Below are 20,494 nucleotides of genomic sequence, written 5' to 3' on the forward strand. Positions count from 1 at the left end.
GTTAATTCCTCGTATGTTAACGTCGAACTTACGACGAATTCCTCGTAAATACCACGTAGGACAGATTCGTCGTAAATACCACGTAGGACAGATTCGTCGTAAATTACACGTAGGACAGATTCGTCGTAAATACCACGTAGGACAGTTTCGTCGTAAATACCACGTAGGAGAGATTCGTTGTAAATACCACGTAAAGTAAATGATGAACGCGGCCCACTTTAATTCCACGTAGGACGGAATCGTCATAAACACCTCGTAACCAAAATCGTCGTAAACACCTCGTACCGTAAAAACTAGAAAAAAAAAAAAGAAGAAATATACTGGATTTACATGTGGCAAGACTTCCAGCAATTATATTACTTAAGTCTCACCAACATAAATTCCAATATCTTCTTCTCTTCCTTTTTTTTCAAATTTTTATAATTTGAATAGGATTGGATTTGAGAGTATGAAGTGAGATAGGGTGTGATTTGGGAGTTTGGGTGTGGGTTGAGAAGGAGAGTTACGGGTATATTTATAGGGAAGCTTTCCTCGGTAATTCCACGTAAGCAAAATCGTCGTAACGTCCTCGTACCTAAAAAACACGGGCCTTTGTAATTCCTCGTAACTTCCTCGTATAATAAAACGCGGGCCTTTGTAATCTCTCGCTGTTTCGTCGTAAAAAAAAACACGGGCCTCTGTAATTCGTCGTAAAATTACGAGGAATTTGCGACAGAATGTAATCTTATATATACACCCCGAGCGCTCACTCTTTCTTTCCTCTCTACTTCCTCTCCACTTCCTCTCCACTTCCTCCCTGTTTCGTTGCAATGGTAAGCCTCTCTAATTCCTCTCTAATTTGGTTAGTTTAGGTAGATTAGGTGGTTAGTATAGGGAATTTAGATAATTTTACGGATCTTATGTTATTTAGTGTTGATTAGGTGGATAATGTTGGAAAATATACTGTTGACGGAAATTTAAAAAATTAAATTTTTTTCTCAGGTTCGAAAAGGTAGACTTACTGCCCATTACAGAGAGATGTTCGGTGAGCCAGGTAGTCACCAACCGACGACTCACATGCCGAGGCGGATGTAACGGCGAGGAGTGATGAATTCTACCGGGCGATTAACGACCCTTAGTTCTTTTTAATTTCGGTTCTTGTATTATGAATTCAAAACTTATTTATATATAAAATATTTTGGTTTTGATTTTTTTAGAATTTTAATTTTATTAATAATTTAAATAATTTTTTTAATTATAATTTTTTTTATTTCTGTAAAATAACGAAACGAAGTAATTTCGTAGCTATTTTGCGACTTCTTTACGTGGAAGCTTAACGAGGTTTTTACGAGAAAATGTTTACAAGGAAATGACGTGGAAAATTCACGTGGTCTTTACGAGAAAAGCTATCAAGATATTTACGTTTACTTTACGAGTATTTACTTTCGAGTTATTTACGTGGCTTTAACGAGGAATGGCTTTCGAGGTATTTACGAGGAAATTTAGCGACGTCCTTACGTGGAAGCTTTACGTGGTCTTTACGACGAAATATTCTTCTTCGCTTTTACGACGAAATTATTTCCTCGCTACGTTACGACGAATTAGCGAGGATATATGCGTTACGACAAACGTATAACGACGAAACGGGTTTCCTCGCTAATTCCTCGTAACACTGCTTTTACGACGAAATCACGAGGAAAACTGCCCTCGTAAAACTTGTGTTTTCTTGTAGTGATAAGAGTTCACAAACCCTGGTGTGGTGGGTCACAATGAGATTCTAGAGATGTACAGAGACTACATCAACCCTGAGTTCAAATGGAAGCTAAAGTCATTATTGTGGCTCCAAGAAGTAACAACGAGATGGATGCTTCTAAGCTCAAGAAAGAGTTCCCTGGGCTACTCTCAATGAAGGAGTCTTTGATCAAGTATGCATTCGAACCAAACAAGAAAACCTAACGTGACAAGGGTTGTAGTACTAGAGCTTGCTTAGAAGTCGTGTTCCTGTGATCTCATTATTTTGTTCTTTGTTCATCACTTGCTCTACTCTTTATTATATATTAGATCAAAACCACTAAAGCAATCTGGTTAATGGTTACTTATTGTTACCAAACAATGACTTATTGAGTTACAAGAACTCTCATTTCACACGTTCTCAGATTCTAAGATGAAGACGATGAGTTAGGAACCGTCGTGTCAGCGAGCTTCTCTAGGAAGCAAACAACATCATCAGGTGAGCCAAGGAGATATCTAGCACTGGTGCGGGTACGACCCACTGCACAAGAGAAGTAGTTCTCTCCTTTGTGTTCAAGCACGTTCCATGAGATCTTCTCTGGTGAAAGTCTCTGTGAAGCCTTGTTGTTGTTGTAAGAGTTAGATGAGGATGAAGATTTTGAACCGTGTTTTTTGCTGTGTGTGGACTTTGAAGGTGGTTTTCTGTCTCCTGGTGATGATTTGGTACCACTATCAGATGATGGTCTGGGCCGTGCAATGGCTGGGATGATGTCTGATGGGAGTTCTGGTTCAAAGAATGTGTACACATCTTCGTCCTTCCCCAAGAAATGACCAATGCACAGGACATAATCAATGGGTGTGGTCATGGACTTGCTATGCACTATCTCTCCTAGAATGCGATCAATTGCAGCTCCCTTGGTCACACCTACAGCACGAACTTCCACAGAGCGGCTTCCTTGGACAACATCAACTGATGCGTTAGAAATAGGACCTGTCCATAAGTGTTGTAACAGGTCTCTTGCTTGAAGTCTCCCGAACTCAATATCTACATCGAGAATGAGTGTTTCAGTTGGTCTGGGCACTTTACCGATGTCCGAAGAACCGAACCAAAACCAAAACCGAAATATCTGAGATAAAATTTAAATATCTAAAGATATCCAAAAGTATTTAAGAAACTTTATTATCCAAATATCTGAGATAGCCCAAATTATCTGAGATTTTTTTCTAAATTATCCAAATTACACGCTATCTTACTTGATATTTTATCTAAAAATTACCTGAAATAACCAAACCGGTTCTGGGTATTAGCCAGTTCCTATTTTTGCTATTGGAACGTACCTGAATCGAAACTATGTGAACCGATCCTAACCACAAAATTGGTAAAATCCTAAATGGATCCTAAAACCCGCAACCCGATATCCAAAATAACCAACCCGAACTGAACATAACCAAAAATAGAGAGATGGAGAGGTTACCTGCATATTTGTAGTTCCATATAAGCGAAGTATCACGTGTTTCAAAGTGTGACCTTGGTGTTCTCTCAGTGAAGTACTTGAAAACATGCTACAAGTAGAAAAAAAAACAGAACTCAGATTGTTATGAGGCTTTGTCTGGACTAAGTATCTTTGTACCTTTACACTATCAACCCATTCCATGTTCAAGTGTTCTGGCATTGTAGTCATCCACTCTCCATTTGTAAGCCTTAGGAACATCCCATTCTCTGCGGCTAACCACATATCATACTCTCCAAAGTTCTGATTTTGAGTAAAAACCAAGTCAGTCAGTGAAACTTGTGTTCCAAGAAAGGAAACAAGGGTAAGAAAAGAGATACATACTTTGTCCAAAACGCTTCTGCTGCTTCCACTCAGGACAACTATGGTTGTATTTGGATCACTGCATAATGCCTTTAATGGTCCTTTTAGCTCTGGATGTAGATTAAGATCCATCTCCTTTATTTGATCTCCTCTTCTCCCTTGATTATCCACTGGTTCAGTCAATGTTGCATTGAAACCCTGAATGTTTTCAAAACTTACAAAGAGAAAGTGACCACAGGTATGGTAAAAGACATCCCCCAAAACTAGTTACCAGGATCAGTAGCCTGTTGGTTGACTTTGAATATCGTCGAATCGCGTCATTCTGTGGAAGCTCAGGTGGGACTTTGCTGATTCTTAGTTGAGCCTCTATTACAGTATCATTTAGTTCACTGCATATTTGTTAAAGAGTTATCACTTCAATAGCTTCCAAGGATCATCTCATTATGTACATCATTTTGACAACAACACAAACAAGGCATTAGTAACTTGCATACCTCACAAAAGTTTCAGCCCATTCTTGAGAGGTATGAGTTTTAACATGATGAAAGTTATGCCTATGTCTTTTCTCTCTTTCTTCAGATGACATGTTTAACGCCTGTCCAATGGAGGCAGCAACTTCTGTAATGTTCCAAGGATTCACAAGAATGGCTCCAGCACCTAGAGATTGTGCAGCACCTGCAAACTGTAAAACAAATACAACTTTGAAAACCCCACTTTGATGGGGCAAATCATCTTGAAGCTGCTGAGTATGAGAGTTATTACTTCACTGAGAATGAGGACGCCCTTCTTGGCTTCTTGGCAAGCAACAAACTCGTAACTGACAAGGTTCATCCCATCTCTCAAAGATGTAACAAGTGCAACATCTGATGAAAGAAACTAATCAGATAACAGAAAGTAACAAAAGCCATACAAACTATAACCATACCCACAAGTAGCTACACTATTTACCTGTGACAGCATAAAGTGCACATAAAGCATAAAAGTCCAGAGAACGATCCTGATCACAGGGCATGAGAATTTAATCACTATTTTCTCATATATAGTGGTACATATAATATTTTCTCTATCTATCCATATACCATCAAGAATTGTCTTTGCTAAAACAGTTTTCAAATCCTAACATAATAGGATGCATGAGAGGGAGAAAAAAACAGACCAGGTGGTGTATTGGGGCTGCAGTAAGTGTCCCAAAACGACCATTAATTCGTCCCACAATCTCATGAACTTGGCTTGTGAGTTTTTGATCTGTAATAACAACATCCACAAGTTTCATTCATTAGCTACAGGTTTCAAGATAGTGTACTTTGAAAAGAGGGTTAGTTTACTAGTTCATCTAGAATAGCTACTACATTTTTGGTGATATGATCCTTTGTGACATAATGGTAATAAAAACCATTAGAAGAACTACCATGAAAATTTGTACTCCAAGAATGAAAACTTACATTCAGGGACATCTGTTCTTGTTGGTACTGCAATTTGCAATAGCACCACTTTATCACGCCAGCTTGCGTTTTCCTCTAGGAATTTTTCAAATGCAAGAATCTTTTGAGGAATCCCTTTGATAATATCTAGCCGATCAACACCTAACATCACCTATCAAGAACAAAACTAAACTCAGTAAAGAGGGGGAGAACAAACACTTCTATGTGCTTTCAAATAGATTGCAGCGCATCCCTTACCTTTCTGCCGGCAAATCTTTCTTTCAACTCCTTCATGTGTTGTATGACATCAGGGACTTCAAGTGCTCGTATAAACCTCTCAGAATCTATACCAATGGGAAACTGAAAAGGAAAAAAAAAGAAGTTACAAGGTGTTATGAGTTGTGTTGTCATTGTGAGATGATAAATGTGAATAATATGAGGGTTAGAGTAATGAGATGGCCATACAGCAGCTACTCGAGTAAGCTTGCCTTGATCCTCAACTCCTTCAGGTGTTCCTTCAAGACCAAGTATACGAGTGCATGCACTCACAAAGTGTCTTGCATATGTTGAGTAAATACTATATATGAAAAGGATCTCTCTGTAATTATCTGATAGTACGAATATCCTACATGTACTCTTGTATATATACTCTCTACATACTTAATAATAGTATAATTCAGCCAATCATATATGGTATCAGAGCTAGCAAATACCTAAAATTAAAAAGCGCCGCTTCTCCTTTTCAAAACTTTTCTACCCACCATGTCTGAAACTCACAACTCACCGGCGACAAACTCTGAGACTATCACTGTCTCCGCAACCCCAACCCTCCTCAATGTCAATATGACAAATGTTACCAAACTCACTGGCTCGAACTTTCTGATGTGGAGTCGCCAGGTGCTAGCCCTGCTCGATGGCTATGACCTTGCTGGTTATATTGAAGGCTCCATCGTTGTTCCTCCCCCGACAACCACGACGGATGATGAGATCACCACCAATCCGTCCTACACCCTATGGAAAAGACAAGATCGTTTGATCTTCAGCGCCCTTCTTGGTGCAGTAACCCCGACGATCCAACCAATCCTCTCCACGGCGACAACAGCGGCTGAGATCTGGACCACTCTCACGACGACCTATGCGAAACCCAGTCGCGCCCATGTCAAGCAGATTCGTCAACAAATTCAGACCTGGAAGAAAGGTGAAAAATCGATCAATGATTACTTCCAAGGTCTCACCACCCGCTTTGATGAAATCGCTTTGCTTGGGAAGGCTATGGATCATGAAGATCAAATTGAAGCTATCCTTGTTGGTCTTCCTGAGGAGTACAAGACCATTGCTGATCAAATCGATGGCCGTGAGACGCCTCCTTCCCTGCCTGAGATTCATGAGAAGCTTCTTAATCAGGAAGCCAAACTGCAGGCCGCTTCCTCTGTGACAACTCCTGCTCCGATCACAGCCAACTACACCAACTCTCGTGGCTCTTCAAGCTACAATCGCAATCAGAACTCGCGTCGTGGAGGCTACCGTGGTCATCAGACGTGGCAACAACAACAACTCACTGCATCATCTCCACAGCTCAACACCAACAGCTCGCGTGGGTACCAAGGCAAGTGCCAAATCTGCAGTGTGTTTGGCCATAGCGCACGCCGTTGTCCTCAACTCCATGGTGGCTCTACCGCGCATGTGACTAATCCTCCTTCCTGGCAGCCTCGAGCGAATGTCGCACAAGCCAACCTCTACAATCCCAACGCGTGGCTTCTTGACAGTGGTGCTACACACCATCTAACCTCTGATTTGCAGAACTTGGCTCTGCACCAGCCATATACAGGAGGTGATGAAGTTGCTATTGCAGACGGTACAGGTCTGAAAATTACTCATTTTGGCTCTGCTTCTATACCTACACGCTCGAAAACACTTAATCTCAACGACATTCTTTGTGTTCCGAGTGTTCATAAGAACTTGATCTCTGTCTATAGACTTTGCAATGCTAATCAAGTTTCTGTGGAATTTTTCCCTGCCTCTTTTCAGGTGAAGGATCTGAGCACGGGGGTCCAGTTGCTTCAAGGCCGCACGAGGGATGATTTGTATGAGTGGCCGGTGTCCCTTTCTAAACCCGCAGCATCTTTTGCTTCCTATCCAGACACCAAAACCACTCTCTCTCAATGGCACCAGAGACTTGGCCACCCCTCTTCTTCTACTTTAAAAGCTGTTGTTTCCCGTTTTTCATTACCTTGTTTGACAAACTCTTCTACTTTTTCTCCTTGCAATGATTGTCTACTTAATAAAACTCAAAAGCTTCCCTTTCATCAGAGTACTATTGTCTCAACCCATCCTCTCGAATATCTCTTTACTGATGTCTGGCAATCTCCAATCTTATCCACCCAAAACTATAGATATTATCTTGTCCTAGTTGACCACTTCACTAGGTACACATGGCTCTTTCCTCTTACCAAAAAGTCTGATGTCAAAGACATCTTCCAAACCTTTACACCCATTGCAGAAACCAAGTTCAAAACAAAAATCTGCAACCTTTATTCTGATAATGGCGGTGAGTTCATTGCGCTCCGTCCATTTCTTGCCTCTCACGGCATCTCACACCTGACCACCCCACCCCACACCCCTGAACATAACGGTCTTTCTGAGCGGAAACACCGCCACATAGTCGAAACTGGACTATCTCTTCTTTCCTCCGCCAAGATGCCTCTAACCTACTGGCCTTTAGCCTTTGCCACTGCTGTTTTTCTTATCAATCGCCTACCCACACCCGTGCTCTCCCACAATTCCCCATTCCAAAAACTCTTCCAACAAACCCCAAACTATCAAAAGCTCAGAACCTTTGGTTGTCTGTGCTTCCCCTGGCTTCGACCCTACGCACCTAACAAGATAGAGGACAGGTCTATTCCATGTATCTTTGTTGGCTATTCCCTTTCTCAAAGTGCATATCAATGCCTTGAACCTGTCTCTGGTCGCATGTATGTCTCGCGACATGTCCGATTCAACGAAACCCAATACCCATTTGCGACCATGACCAAACCCACACCTGCTTCGCACCCTGAGCCCCCCACATCCTCTTACTCTGATCCCGTTACTGTTATCCCCATCACATCGCCACTTGTACAATCTCCAGCGTCGGCTGCGAACACTGGACCACTGAGCGAGGATTCATCACCACTGCTGCAGCCGCAGTCTTCAGCAACATCAACAGAACCTGCAACATCTCATCAGTCTACGACTCAGGCATCTACTTCTCAGGGTCCAAACCCGTCTGTGCCACTCGCAGAGCCGTCTGTTCCAGTTGCAGAACCTTCTGTTCCAGTTGCAGAACCTTCTGTTCCATCTGCTCCTGTTGGAAATAGGCACTCCATGACTACACGAGCTAAAGATAAAATCTTCAAGCCCGTCATCAGGTATAATCTCACTGCTGCTCTACAGTCTGATCCACATTGGATACCAAGTACATGGCAGCAAGCAATGAAGCATAAACATTGGCGTGATGCGATGTCAAAGGAGTTCAACTCCACCAATGAAAATCTAACTTGGGATTTGGTGGAAGTCACAGAAAAGATGAATGTCGTTGGGTGTCGTTGGGTTTTCACCATCAAGTATAACTCAGATGGAACCATTGACAGATATAAAGCTCGGATTGTGGCTAAGGGTTATCATCAGCAACAAGGAATCGACTTTGAGGACACATTTAGTCCGGTTATCAAATCAACTACCATCAGGATCGTCCTTGGGCTTGCTGTGAACAATGATTGGCCTGTCCGTCAAATCGATGTCAACACGGCCTTTCTACAAGGTCATCTTAATGAGGAAGTGTTCATGTCACAACCACCCGGATTCTCTGACTCCGATCGCCCAACGCATGTATGTCGTCTCAAGAAAGCACTCTATGGCCTTAAACAAGCGCCTCGCGCTTGGTACTCTGAGCTCAAGTCTTTTCTGCTGCAGTATGGTTTTCACAATTCCCTTGCGGATACGTCACTCTTCATACTGAAACAGCAGACGACCTTTGTTTATGTTCTTGTGTACGTCGACGACATCTTAGTTACGGGAAGAAATCCTGCTGCTGTCCAACGCGTCATCACCTCTCTTGCTACTCGCTTCTCCATTAAAGATATGGGAAATCTTGGATACTTCCTCGGCATTGAGACTCTTCGTACGAGTCACGGGCTACACCTCAAGCAGCGAAAATACATCACTGACCTCCTTACAAAGGCCAACATGTTACACGCTAAACTCGTCGCCACTCCACTTGACAGTCATCCCAAGCTCACGCTCAACTCCGGTTCTCCCCTTCCTGATCCACACGAGTACCGCCGTATCGTTGGTAGTCTCCAATACCTTGCACTTACTCGTCCTGATGTCTCCTATGCTGTGAATAAACTGTCCCAGTTCATGCACTGTCCGACATCTGATCATTGGCAGGCTGCTAAGCGTGTTCTTCGCTATCTCTCCGGGACACTTGATCATGGCATATTTCTTCGGAAACAAACCGCACCTCCTGCTCTCCACGCGTTCTCTGATGCGGACTGGGCTGGTGATGTTGATGACTATGTCTCTACTAATGCTTACATCATCTTCCTCGGTTCGCAGCCTATCTCTTGGACGACAAAGAAGCAGAGCAGCGTCGCTCGATCATCCACTGAAGCAGAGTATCGTGCAGTGGCCAACACGGCTTCTGAACTACGATGGATCGCGTCTCTCCTTCATGAGCTTGGCATTCCGGTTACTACTGTTCCCACGGTTTATTGTGACAACATCGGAGCCACTTACCTTTGCGCGAACCCAGTTTTCCATTCCCGTATGAAGCATATTGCTTTTGACTATCACTTCGTGCGTGGCCAGATACAGAACAGACAACTCCGTGTCACTCACGTTTCCACGAAAGATCAGCTCGCAGATGGCTTGACAAAACCTCTATCGACAACTCCTTTTCAGACTTCAAGAATCAAGATTGGTGTCACCACAGCTCCACCATCTTGAGGGGGGATGTTGAGTAAATACTATATATGAAAAGGATCTCTCTGTAATTATCTGATAGTACGAATACCCTACATGTACTCTTGTATATATACTCTCTACATACTTAATAATAGAATTATTCAGCCAATCATATAGCATAGTCATATGTATGGAAACTGAAAAATATACAATATAAGCCATTACCATTGAAGAGTACTAGCAAATAGATAGAAGCAAGTAGAGATGTTACCCTACTAAATCAGCAGCAAGAACTGATCTAAGAAGCTCTGAACGTGAAGGAAGTGTTCTGTGTATCTCAGAAGAAGGGAATGGTGTACGAAGAAACCATCCAACTTTCATCTTACTGTTGTATTCCTTAAGGCATTTAGGAAGGAACATAAGATGATAATCATGGCACCAGACAACATCTCCTTCTTCATAGTGTTCATTTACAACATCAGCAAACATTAAATTTGCTTTCTTGTATGCAGCAAATTGGGACTGAAAGCTTCTTGTTGTGGCAAGCCGGTCTTCTTGTGGAAGTCCAAGGTAGTGAAACAAAGGCCACAGAATGTTGTTGCAATAGCCATTATAGTACTGATGAACAATCTCTTCATCAAGGAACACAGGGATACACCTCTGAAAATTTAACAACATAGGACTTCAAGTATACACAAGATCATTTTCATTGGCAACAACATTAAAAAAGATATACTGTGTACCTTCTCAGCCAAAGTTTTGGTAAGGGACTTCTGCCCAACCTCATCAGGCACATTTACTCCAGCCCATCCAATCCATCTGGCGTCAAACTCCTTTACACCTACAAAATGCCATAGTTTATGTCAGCCTACTCAGAGCCGGTCCTAGACATAGCCAAGTGAAACATTGATCTTGAGTCCTCAAAAATCTTCGAGTTAATATATATGACCATAGTCTCCAAATTGTTTAAAATATTTTTTATTAAAATCCTTACTAAATTATTTAAAGCCCCAAAAATCTCAGGGTCTGCCTTGAGCTACTAATACATCGGTCAAAAAAGACTTCATCAAATGGGTTAGTAAGGTCTTGCGTTCATATAACCAGGATGAGAAGATAATGAGTTACCTAAGAGAGCACTAACTAGACCACCAGCACTGATCTCTAAAGACCATGAATCTTCACCTCTTCTCACCGCAGAAACTGGGAGCCTGTTAGCCACTACAAGCAGCCGTTGCCTGTTATAAGGCCTTACTTCTTGCCTCTCACACACATTATCATGCGCCCTCGCAGAAGCAGCAGCACCTTCCAAGTACTGCTCAACATATTGCCTTGAACTGTCCCCTTCTAGACGTAGGTCGTTGTCAGAGTTTTCAGAACTGCCAACAGCTTCATTAGGATTACGAGCACGGTTGCTCCTCCTCTTCTCTCGAAGCTCTCTTTCTCTCAAGAGCCGTTCTGTTCGAGAGAGAGGGATGTGATACGAACTGGAGTTGTACTTATCTCCAGGCATACGCTCACACCAAAACGGAACAAAAAGTTGAGGTCACCTGCATTGTGTTGTTAAAGAAAATCAAGCCATATTAACAAAACCAAGTGTCAAGTATAATGATACAGTAAACAATAAATAAAACGCCACTGTCTATCACCATATTGATCTCACTTCTGCCTGACAAAACTACTATTTAACCCTTTGTATATACTATTTTAGTATTTTTTATATATACTGGTGTTTAAAGTTTTTGTACATATATTAAAAATATATTTTTTTATACAATATATCTTGATTATATAAAAATTTATTTAAATGATATTAGTTCAACCAATAAAAAATAAATACAATATTTTGTAATTAGTCACAAAATTCAAATGATATTAAATTATATTTAAAACAATGAAAACATCAATTATTTAAAAAAAAAAATTTAACACCAAATAAAGTAATACCGAGAAAGTAATATTTAACTTTATATATAAGTAATATTACTAATACTAACCCAAGAAGTATTTTTATATTTTTGAGTGCGACATTAAAAAAAGATTAACCTGAAAATGACCTCTCTCACTCGGCCGAACCCGACGTTGGATTTGATTTTGGGGGAATACAATGTAGAAAGATCTACATTCTGCTTTGATTGGAAATGGATTCTTTTAAAGTTGACCAAGAAAAAAAAAATGTTACCCCTACTATGGTATACAATCTAGAAAGTTATATAGTAACACGCCCGTTCTTATATTCTTGTATTGCTAGGATTATTTTCTTGTATACTTAGCCGCCTAAAACATTTAAAAAAAAATTGTCCATAAACTATTGCACTAAAAAGAAATTATGTCTTAAAACTTCTATATAAAATTTGTTTTGGCACATGAACTTTCTTAATACAAACTTCTAAAACTTGTGTACATGATCTTTAGTTCAAGGTCAATTCCGGTTAGTGGCCATAACTTCAAACACATGATCATACTAAAACCAAATATCGTATTCGTTCTCAACAACAGTAAGAAGTCAAATAAAACTATTCCAAGGAGGATGGTTAAGTTAGTGTGTTCCAATGTGCACAAAGTAAGGAACATAGATAAGAAGAGGGAGGACTCCCAAGCAAACTCTTGGTGTAGAGAAGATATTTAAAATAAATATCTTATTTATTTAGTGTTTTATTTAGAGTTTATTTATTATTAAGATAATTATCTCTAATGTTTTAGGGTTTTTATGTTTTCTTATATATAGTCTTTGAGGTTATGGTTTTATGCAGTTTATTTTGATGATTTATTAATAAAATTGAGAGTTCTCTCTTTGTTGTTCCTTGATTTCAGTAGATCATTGGTGATTTCAACGAATTTAAGAAGATATTGATCTTAGGCATTCTTAGACTAAATAAGATCTTTGTGATTATCCTAGTTTTCCGGGTATTTTAAGAATCAACGGATCTCTAGTATTATCCTATAAGGCTTCCGCTACATCAGGTGGTATCAGAGACAAGTTATTATATTATCCTATAATGGTGTAGAGTCTTATTTATTTAGTGTTTTATTTAGAGTTTATTTATTATTAAGATAATTATCTCTAATGTTTTAGGGTTTTTATGTTTTCTTATATATAGTCTTTGAGGCTATGGTTTTATGTAGTTTATTTTGATGATTTATTAATAAAATTGAGAGTTCTCTCTTTGTTGTTCCTTGCTTTCAGTAGATCATTGGTGATCTCAACGAATTTAAGAAGACATTGATCTTAGGCATTCTTAGACTAAATAAGATCTTTGTGATTATCCTAGTTTTCCGGGTATTTTAAGAATCAACGGATCTCTAGTATTATCCTATAAGTCTTCCGTTACATCAGGTGGTATCAGAGCTGGTGTTTTGGTTTCTTAATTAAAACTCGAATCTGGAATCATGGAAAATTTGTTCGCTAATAGCGAAGAAATTGTTTATAAAGAAATTATTGGCGATCCTGTTTATGATATCTACTATGACAATAACATAAACTTCATCAACTATCACTTATCAAGAGACGTGGCCGTGAATCAAAGTCAAAGCATGATATCAAGAGAAGATGTCCACGTGTGCAGCCACTCCAAGCCCATTGAAGAAGGTGTGTTCGTAACGAGCATGGAGATATCAGGGGCTTTGTCTCTTTATCATAACGAACACATAAAAATAAAATTACAGATCCTTGTGATGTGCTTTGCTACGGTAGTTGTGAAGATCAAATTGATGGTGCAAAAGATTTATATTCTTTTATTTGATGGATATTATCGATGGAAGGCCAAGGAAAAGGAAAAATATGTGTGTCATGGTCAAGGTTTTGGGATCGAAGACCACGGTTAAGATTCGGGGACGAATCTTTCCAACCCGGAGAAAATGGTGTAGAGAAGATATTTAAAATAAATATTTTATTTATTTAGTGTTTTATTTAGAATTTATTTATTATTAAGATAATTATCTCTAATGTTTTAGGGTTTTTATGTTTTCTTATATATAGTCTTTGAAGCTATGGTTTTATGTAGTTTATTTTGATGATTTATTAATAAAATTGAGAGTTCTCTCTTTGTTGTTCCTTACTTTCAGTAGATCATTGGTGATCTCAACGAATTTAAGAAGACATTGATCTTAGGCATTCTTAGACTAAATAAGATCTTTGTGATTATCCTAGTTTTCTGGGTATTCTAAGAATCAACGGATCTCTAGTATTATCCTATAAGGCTTCCGCTACATCAACTCTTCTGCTTAGTTTGGTAAGGCAGAAAAAAAAGGAATCAGATGCTGTAAGTCAGAATGACAGAAAGTAGATTTCTTTGCTAAGCACTGACCTAAATGAGACTTTTGAGAGGGTAAAACCGACACCTAACTTTCCACAACACACTCTCTAGCACAGAGATAACAATGTCAAACTTTTGAATGATATGCACAATGGAAAATAATACACTAATAAATAGTTTCAAAATCTTCCACTTCATTGTCTCATTTGTCGGGATGAGCATTTTTCATGCTTATAAACAGAAAAGCATTATTGAGTTACTGTTTATACATTGACTTTGGAAGAAGAAAAGAAAAACCACATGATTTTTTCAAGCCAACAAGTAAGCATGAAGACACGATGTTCCTTTTTTTATATAGCAGAAGCCGATGACTTGGTAGTGTTTATATAATTATATTGTGTGCGCGTGGACAACATCATACGATGCCTCCAATAACATGTGTCGGTAACAAAAGGCAAAGGAAAAAGAAAATATAACAAACTGTTGGTCCACCTTATAAGAGCAAATCTTTTTTTTTTCACTGATATTTATTGATAGTACTTTTACATATATAAAAAGCCCACATAAAAGACATTCAACCAACATACAACCCTACGACATAAACCAAAAAAAACGAACAAAGCCCAACAATGGCCTAAGTAAACCCACAGCACAAGAGAAAACAACACGTCCCTACCACGAGGACAAAAGGTCACGTGTTGGGAAGTCTCCACCGCCTTCATCAAATTGCATGTCGTCGCCGGAAACACGGCAACCCACCGGAACCTAACCGGGAACAGTACCACACCCAAAGAAACCACCAGCTGTGAAGCCCACACCTTCTTTGCATCAGATCCATCGATCGAAGAACGTCAATCGTCCCTAATCGAGATCTCATCCATATCACAACCATAATTCCAGAGAAGGTCTTCACACACATCGGAACCACCTTACAACAGAGAGCTTCGCTCGACCGAAGTCGAGATCTCATCCGCAACACCAAACCACCAAGACTTAAAAACAGAGACATCCCATTGATTTGGAATCAATCGGAAAAGCCGACTTCACCTTGGAGTATAAAGTGATGACACCAGAGTCAAAAACCAACCAGACGATGCAAAACGATTGTCACCGATGTTGGAGAGGGAACTAAATAGACACTTAAAACGCAAAAACAAAACAAAAATCCAAAGCTATTCCGACGGTGGCACTGGTGGCGCACCACCGCCGGAAAAAACACACACCGGCAAGGAGGATGAACTTTGTTTTAAGAGAGAAGTTAGAGAGTTTCTAGAGAGAGTTAAAATCTTATAAGAGCAAATCTAATAAGCACCATATATTTATGAAAAAAAAAGCTGATAAGATTTGCTGATCTCAATGCTTACTGATCAAATATGAGAAGTGTCAAAATAACTTTTCTTTCTCTAGAGTTTCCTCTCTAGAGTTTCAGCCTCTCTTTCGTGATTCCCTCAATCAGAAAGAGCTTTAGACCAAAAACTCTGTCAATCTCTCCCCCACACTACTCTTTTAAATTTTCTCCTGTCTCTTAAAATTACCAACTATGTCTGCTGAAATGGATAGAGCTCTCTTAGCCTTGTCTCTCAAAGATGATGATGATGGTCCTTTCACTCTACCAAATCTACCGCAGTATTTCGCAACTGAAAGGAATGCATGCAGCTTAATAGGACGACTTCTTAACCCAGAATTTCAAAGACTGCCAAAATTGATCCACGAACTACCAAGGAGGTGACAGAAGTCAGAAAGAGTCAGAGGAATTGCCTTGACTAAAGAAAAATTTCAGTTTGTGTTCATGCATGAACACGATCTTCAGGAAATTCTAGAAAAAGGCATGCAAACCTTCGATGATTGGGGATTAGCAATGGATCGATGGGTAGAGAAACCTCAGCCTGGATTCCTGCAATCAGTCTCGGTCTGGGTCAGAATCAGCAACATTCCGGTTAATCATTACACCAAAGAAGCTATCTCTGAGCTTGGAGATCTTATCGGGCATGTTGAAAAGGTCTTATTTGATCCTGAAAAACCTCAGAGACAAGATTATGTTAGAGTTAAAATCAGGATTGAAGTCTCCAAACCACTAAAGAAAACAAGGGTCCTAAATCTCCAGGTGGTGAACAGACAACAATTCGTTACTATTATGAAAAAGTTCAAATGCGATGCTTCCACTGTCAGAGATTAACGCATGCAAAGGAACGCTGTCCTTTTCTTGAACATGCTCAAGGATCTAGTGATCAGTCAAAGGGTTTCATGTCTATCTCTCAGACTTCTCTTCCGCAAAGGGTTCTTGAAGCTACTGATCCTCTGTATGGAATTTTAAAGGAAGATCAAGTCGGAATTAATCCTCTCTCGGGTCGCCCGCGTATTGCTCCTGAGATTCTACAAGAGATGCGCAATTATCTACTAGCTTCAAGCTCTGAAGACAGACATGTTCGTGAACAAAGGGTCATTGCTTCAGTGAAAGATGCAGAAATGAAACTGGATTCACAGAGATCAGTTATGCAACTCATCCCTACTTCGCTGTTCACTTCAGTCATAAACAAAGGAAAAGAGATAGTTGTCTCTGATGATAATGAAGGAAAAATGGGCCACTCTTCTATCCCGAACCCGCAACCTAAGTTAATGGCAGCAGCAATCTCATCAGGACAGACGATGTTTAACACTACAACCAACGTTTTCTGTAAATTGTCGCTACCATCACTTCAACAGTCTCAGGTGAATCCAACCAGCTCTCTGATTACTTTCACTGCTGAACCTTCTAACTCCAAAGAGAAGGCAATAAGGAAGCCGGGAAGATTCAAAAGAATTTACAACTCTCGTAAGAAGTCTCAGAAGTTACCTCAAGCTCATGATCACAAAGAGGTAACTGAAGGAAATGTGAGCAAGAAAAGGAAAGCTGAAGATGATTTGGCAGGTGTATCCAAAGCTGCAAAGAGCAATACACCACAGATGGTCCCGCGTGAGGGACCGTCCAACGCGTAAATGAGCATCATCAGTTGGAACTGCCGGGGACTGGGACGTACTCAGGAACTGACAGTTCAACGACTCAAGGAATTGCGTAGCGCACACTTCCCTGAAGTCTTTTTTCTCATGGAAACTATGAATTCTCGGAATACTCTAGTAGATCTCCAGGCGTGGTTAGGATATGATCGTCTATTCACTGTTGACCCTGTAAATATAGGTGGTGGTCTAGCCCTTTTTTGGAAAAACAGTGTAGATGTAACCTTTCTGTATGAAGACAAGAATCTTTTGGATGTACATATAATCTATGAAGGAAAACAGTTTAACTTGTCTTGTGTCTATGGAAATCCGAATGTCAGTTTTAGACACTTTGTTTGGGAACGTCTAACAAGGATTGGGATAAATAGGAAGAACAGTTGGTGCATGTTTGGAGACTTTAACGAAATCCTCAACAATTCGGAAAAAACTGGTGGTCCTAGAAGAAGTGATTCCTCTTTTGTTCCGTTCTCTAATATGCTTGAGGGTTGTGGCATGTCTGAACTTCCCAGCTCCGGGAATAGTTTTACTTGGGGCGGTAGAAGAAATAATCTCTCGATCCAATGTAAACTTGACAGAGCCTTCGGTAACAAGCAATGGTTCAATCAATTTCCTGCATCTAACCAAGTTTTTTTAGCTAAAAGGGGCTCTGATCATCGTCCTATTCTGATCAAACTCCTTTCATCTCAAGATTCTTACAGAGGGTCCTTCAAATTTGATAAAATAATGTTTCACAAACCCTCAGTTAAAGAAGCCATTTTTCATGCTTGGAACAGCCCGGCCTCTTATCAACATTCAGTCTCGGCTCGTATCAGACAATGCAGGAAAGCTTTAAGTCACTGGAAAAAAGCTAACAAAGCAAACTCTCAGGAAAGAATTACTAGCTTGCAAGATGAATTGGAACTTGAAGAATCATCAATGAACCCGTCATATACGAAGATCAGCAAACTTAAAGGTTCTCTTATTTTGGCTTATAGAGATGAAGAAAACTTTTGGAAGCAGAAATCTAAAGACAATTGGATTTTATATGGTGATGGAAACACCAAGGTCTTCCATACTGCGGTCAAAATATCAAGGGCAAAAAATCAAATCGTCAAACTCATAGACAAAAACGGCAATGCACAAAGATCAGAAGCTTCGAAAGCTCAGGTTGCAATACAATATTTTGGTGATCTCTTTAAATCTTCAAACTCGGAAGACTACTTTACTATGCTCAGAGGTTTAACTCCAAGAGTCACAGAGAAAATGAATCATCAGTTAATCAGGAAGGTAACATCTGAAGAAATCAAAGAAGCAGTTTTATCTATAAAACCAGACAGTGCACCAGGTGCTGATGGTATGTCTGGTTTCTTCTTTCAATCTTATTGGGATATTGTCGGTGAACAGCTAACGAAAGAAGTCTTGCATTTTTTTGATTCTGGTGCTATGCCTACTGAATGGAATTACACACAGTTAGTTCTGATTCCTAAGAAGATGAATGCAACTCTTATGTCTGATCTCCGACCGATAAGTCTTTGTTCTGTCATGTACAAAACAATCTCGAAGATTATTGCTTCCAGGCTTAAAGAGTTTCTTCCAGATATAGTTTCACCATCTCAATCTGCTTTTGTCTCAGACCGATTGATCTCCGACAATATCATCATGGCGCATGAAGCTATTCATAGTCTTAACACTCATGAGTTTGTCTCAAGCAACTTTATGGCAGCCAAGACTGATATGTCGAAAGCATTTGATCGGGTTGAATGGAATTATTTAAAGGCATTATTGCTTTCTCTTGGTTTTCACTCTATTTGGGTATCTTGGATTATGGCATGCGTCTCCTCTGTTCAGTACTCTGTTCTTATCAATGGGCAATCTCATGGTTTAATATCTCCACAAAGAGGTTTAAGACAAGGAGATCCCATCTCGCCTTTTTTATTTGTGCTCTGTGCTGAAGGTTTAACTTATTTACTCAACCAAGCTTCTGATGAAGGTCGTCTTCATGGTATTCAATTCTCGAGAGAAGGCCCAGCTATTCATCATTTGTTTTTTGCAGACGATAGTCTGTTTCTCTTCAAGGCAGACATTCTCCAATGTCAGGTTTTTCAAGAGATTCTACAAAAATATGAAAAGGCTACAGGGCAAGTCATCAACTTAGCAAAATCTTCTCTCACTTTCGGCAAGAATATTGACCCTGCGATGAAAATTCAGATTCAAACTTCACTTGGGATTCTGTCTGAAGGTGGAGCAGGTGCTTACCTAGGTTTACCCGAATGTTTTAGTGGTTCGAAAGTTCAACTCCTAAACTACATTCAAGACAAATTGAAAGGAAGGATGTCTAGCTGGTATACTAAATTTCTTTCTCAAGCCGGGAAAGAGATTATTTTGAAGTCAGTAGCCCTTGCCATGCCCATTCATGCCATGACCTGTTTCAGGTTACCTAAAACGACTTGTAATAATCTCACCTCAGCAATGGCTAACTTCTGGTGGAACTCATCTGAAGACAAAGGGAAAATACATTGGCTCAGTTGGGACAAGCTATGTATCTCTAAAGACTTAGGAGGCATGGGGTTCAAAGATATTGAACTCTTCAATCAAGCTCTTCTTGCCAAACAAGCATGGAGAATTCTCTCATCTCCATCCTCTCTCCTTAGTAGATTTCTCAAAAGCAGGTATTTCCCTAATAACTCCTTCCTGCCTGCTTCATTAGGTTCTCGGCCATCTTATGCTTGGAGAAGTATTCTTTTTGGTAGAGAGTTATTAAGTAAAGGTCTCAGACACATGGTTGGAGATGGTAGTTCTTTATCTGTTTGGTCCTCTCCTTGGTTAGTTGATGGAGATCGAATGAGAATTCCTCTTATGAAGAACACATTGATCGATCTCAATCTTAAAGTCAGCAGCTTAATTTTGGATGGTTCTCAAGCGTGGAATCAAACCTTGTTAGATGATCTTTTTTATCCTCAAGATAAAAAAATCATTCTCAAAATCAAACCGGTTACTTCTTCATCAGATTTTTACATTTGGAATCATTCTCGTTCTGGAGATTACTCGGTGAAATCAGGTTACTGGCTAGCTGAAAAAGAGGCTAAAAAGGAAGCTTTTGTTCATGGGAACACTCTTCCTTCTCTGAATGGTATCAAGGATTACATATGGTCTCTTGACACAGAGCCAAAAATCAGAATTTTTCTATGGAAAGCAATTAGTGGAGCCTTGCCTGTTGCTGACAAACTGTCTGAAAGGAACATTAAGCTTGATACAAGATGCCAAGTCTGTGGTCTAGAAGGAGAATCGGTGAATCATGTTCTCTTTACTTGTACTATTGCTAAGCAAACTTGGGCATTGAGTAACTTCCCCTCCCCGTTAAGTGGTTTTGATCCTGATT

General features: G+C 39.9%; 3 protein-coding genes across 5 annotated transcripts; 1 reads left to right on the forward strand and 2 right to left on the reverse strand.

The window, feature by feature from the left end:
• Positions 1 to 2,006: 2,006 nt before the first annotated feature.
• On the reverse strand, positions 2,007 to 5,587 carry LOC103853134 (alpha,alpha-trehalose-phosphate synthase [UDP-forming] 1). Of its 3 annotated transcripts, none has more exons than XM_033284126.1 (11): positions 5,411 to 5,587; positions 5,204 to 5,305; positions 4,967 to 5,117; positions 4,681 to 4,769; positions 4,473 to 4,521; positions 4,287 to 4,387; positions 4,019 to 4,206; positions 3,796 to 3,913; positions 3,342 to 3,722; positions 3,186 to 3,273; positions 2,007 to 2,755 (listed from the first exon to the last, which is right to left on the reverse strand). In XM_033284126.1, exons 2-11 carry the CDS (start codon positions 5,237 to 5,239, stop codon positions 2,139 to 2,141), a joined length of 1,818 nt encoding a protein of 605 aa, XP_033140017.1. In that variant the 5' UTR covers positions 5,240 to 5,305; positions 5,411 to 5,587; the 3' UTR covers positions 2,007 to 2,138. The 3 variants fall into 3 exon arrangements, with proteins under 3 accessions (XP_033140017.1, XP_033140015.1, XP_033140014.1); XM_033284124.1 differs by lacking the exon at positions 5,411 to 5,587 and having other exon boundaries at positions 3,342 to 3,464; positions 3,546 to 3,722; positions 5,204 to 5,403; XM_033284123.1 differs by lacking the exon at positions 5,411 to 5,587 and having other exon boundaries at positions 5,204 to 5,403.
• A 4,471-nt stretch (positions 5,588 to 10,058) lies between these two features.
• On the reverse strand, positions 10,059 to 11,446 carry LOC117131746 (alpha,alpha-trehalose-phosphate synthase [UDP-forming] 1-like). The gene is made up of 4 exons (XM_033284155.1): positions 11,015 to 11,446; positions 10,633 to 10,730; positions 10,161 to 10,549; positions 10,059 to 10,086 (listed from the first exon to the last, which is right to left on the reverse strand). Exons 1-4 carry the CDS (start codon positions 11,397 to 11,399, stop codon positions 10,059 to 10,061), a joined length of 900 nt encoding a protein of 299 aa, XP_033140046.1. The 5' UTR covers positions 11,400 to 11,446.
• A 4,236-nt stretch (positions 11,447 to 15,682) lies between these two features.
• LOC103853448 lies at positions 15,683 to 17,118 on the forward strand. The gene is made up of 3 exons (XM_033285215.1): positions 15,683 to 15,790; positions 15,953 to 16,141; positions 16,312 to 17,118. The coding sequence occupies exons 1-3, from the start codon at positions 15,683 to 15,685 to the stop codon at positions 17,116 to 17,118; spliced, it is 1,104 nt and encodes a 367-aa protein (XP_033141106.1).
• Positions 17,119 to 20,494: the final 3,376 nt, after the last annotated feature.

The sequence above is a fragment of the Brassica rapa genome, chromosome A02 (genome assembly GCF_000309985.2).
Source record: "Brassica rapa cultivar Chiifu-401-42 chromosome A02, CAAS_Brap_v3.01, whole genome shotgun sequence".
Taxonomy (NCBI): Eukaryota; Viridiplantae; Streptophyta; class Magnoliopsida; order Brassicales; family Brassicaceae; genus Brassica; species Brassica rapa.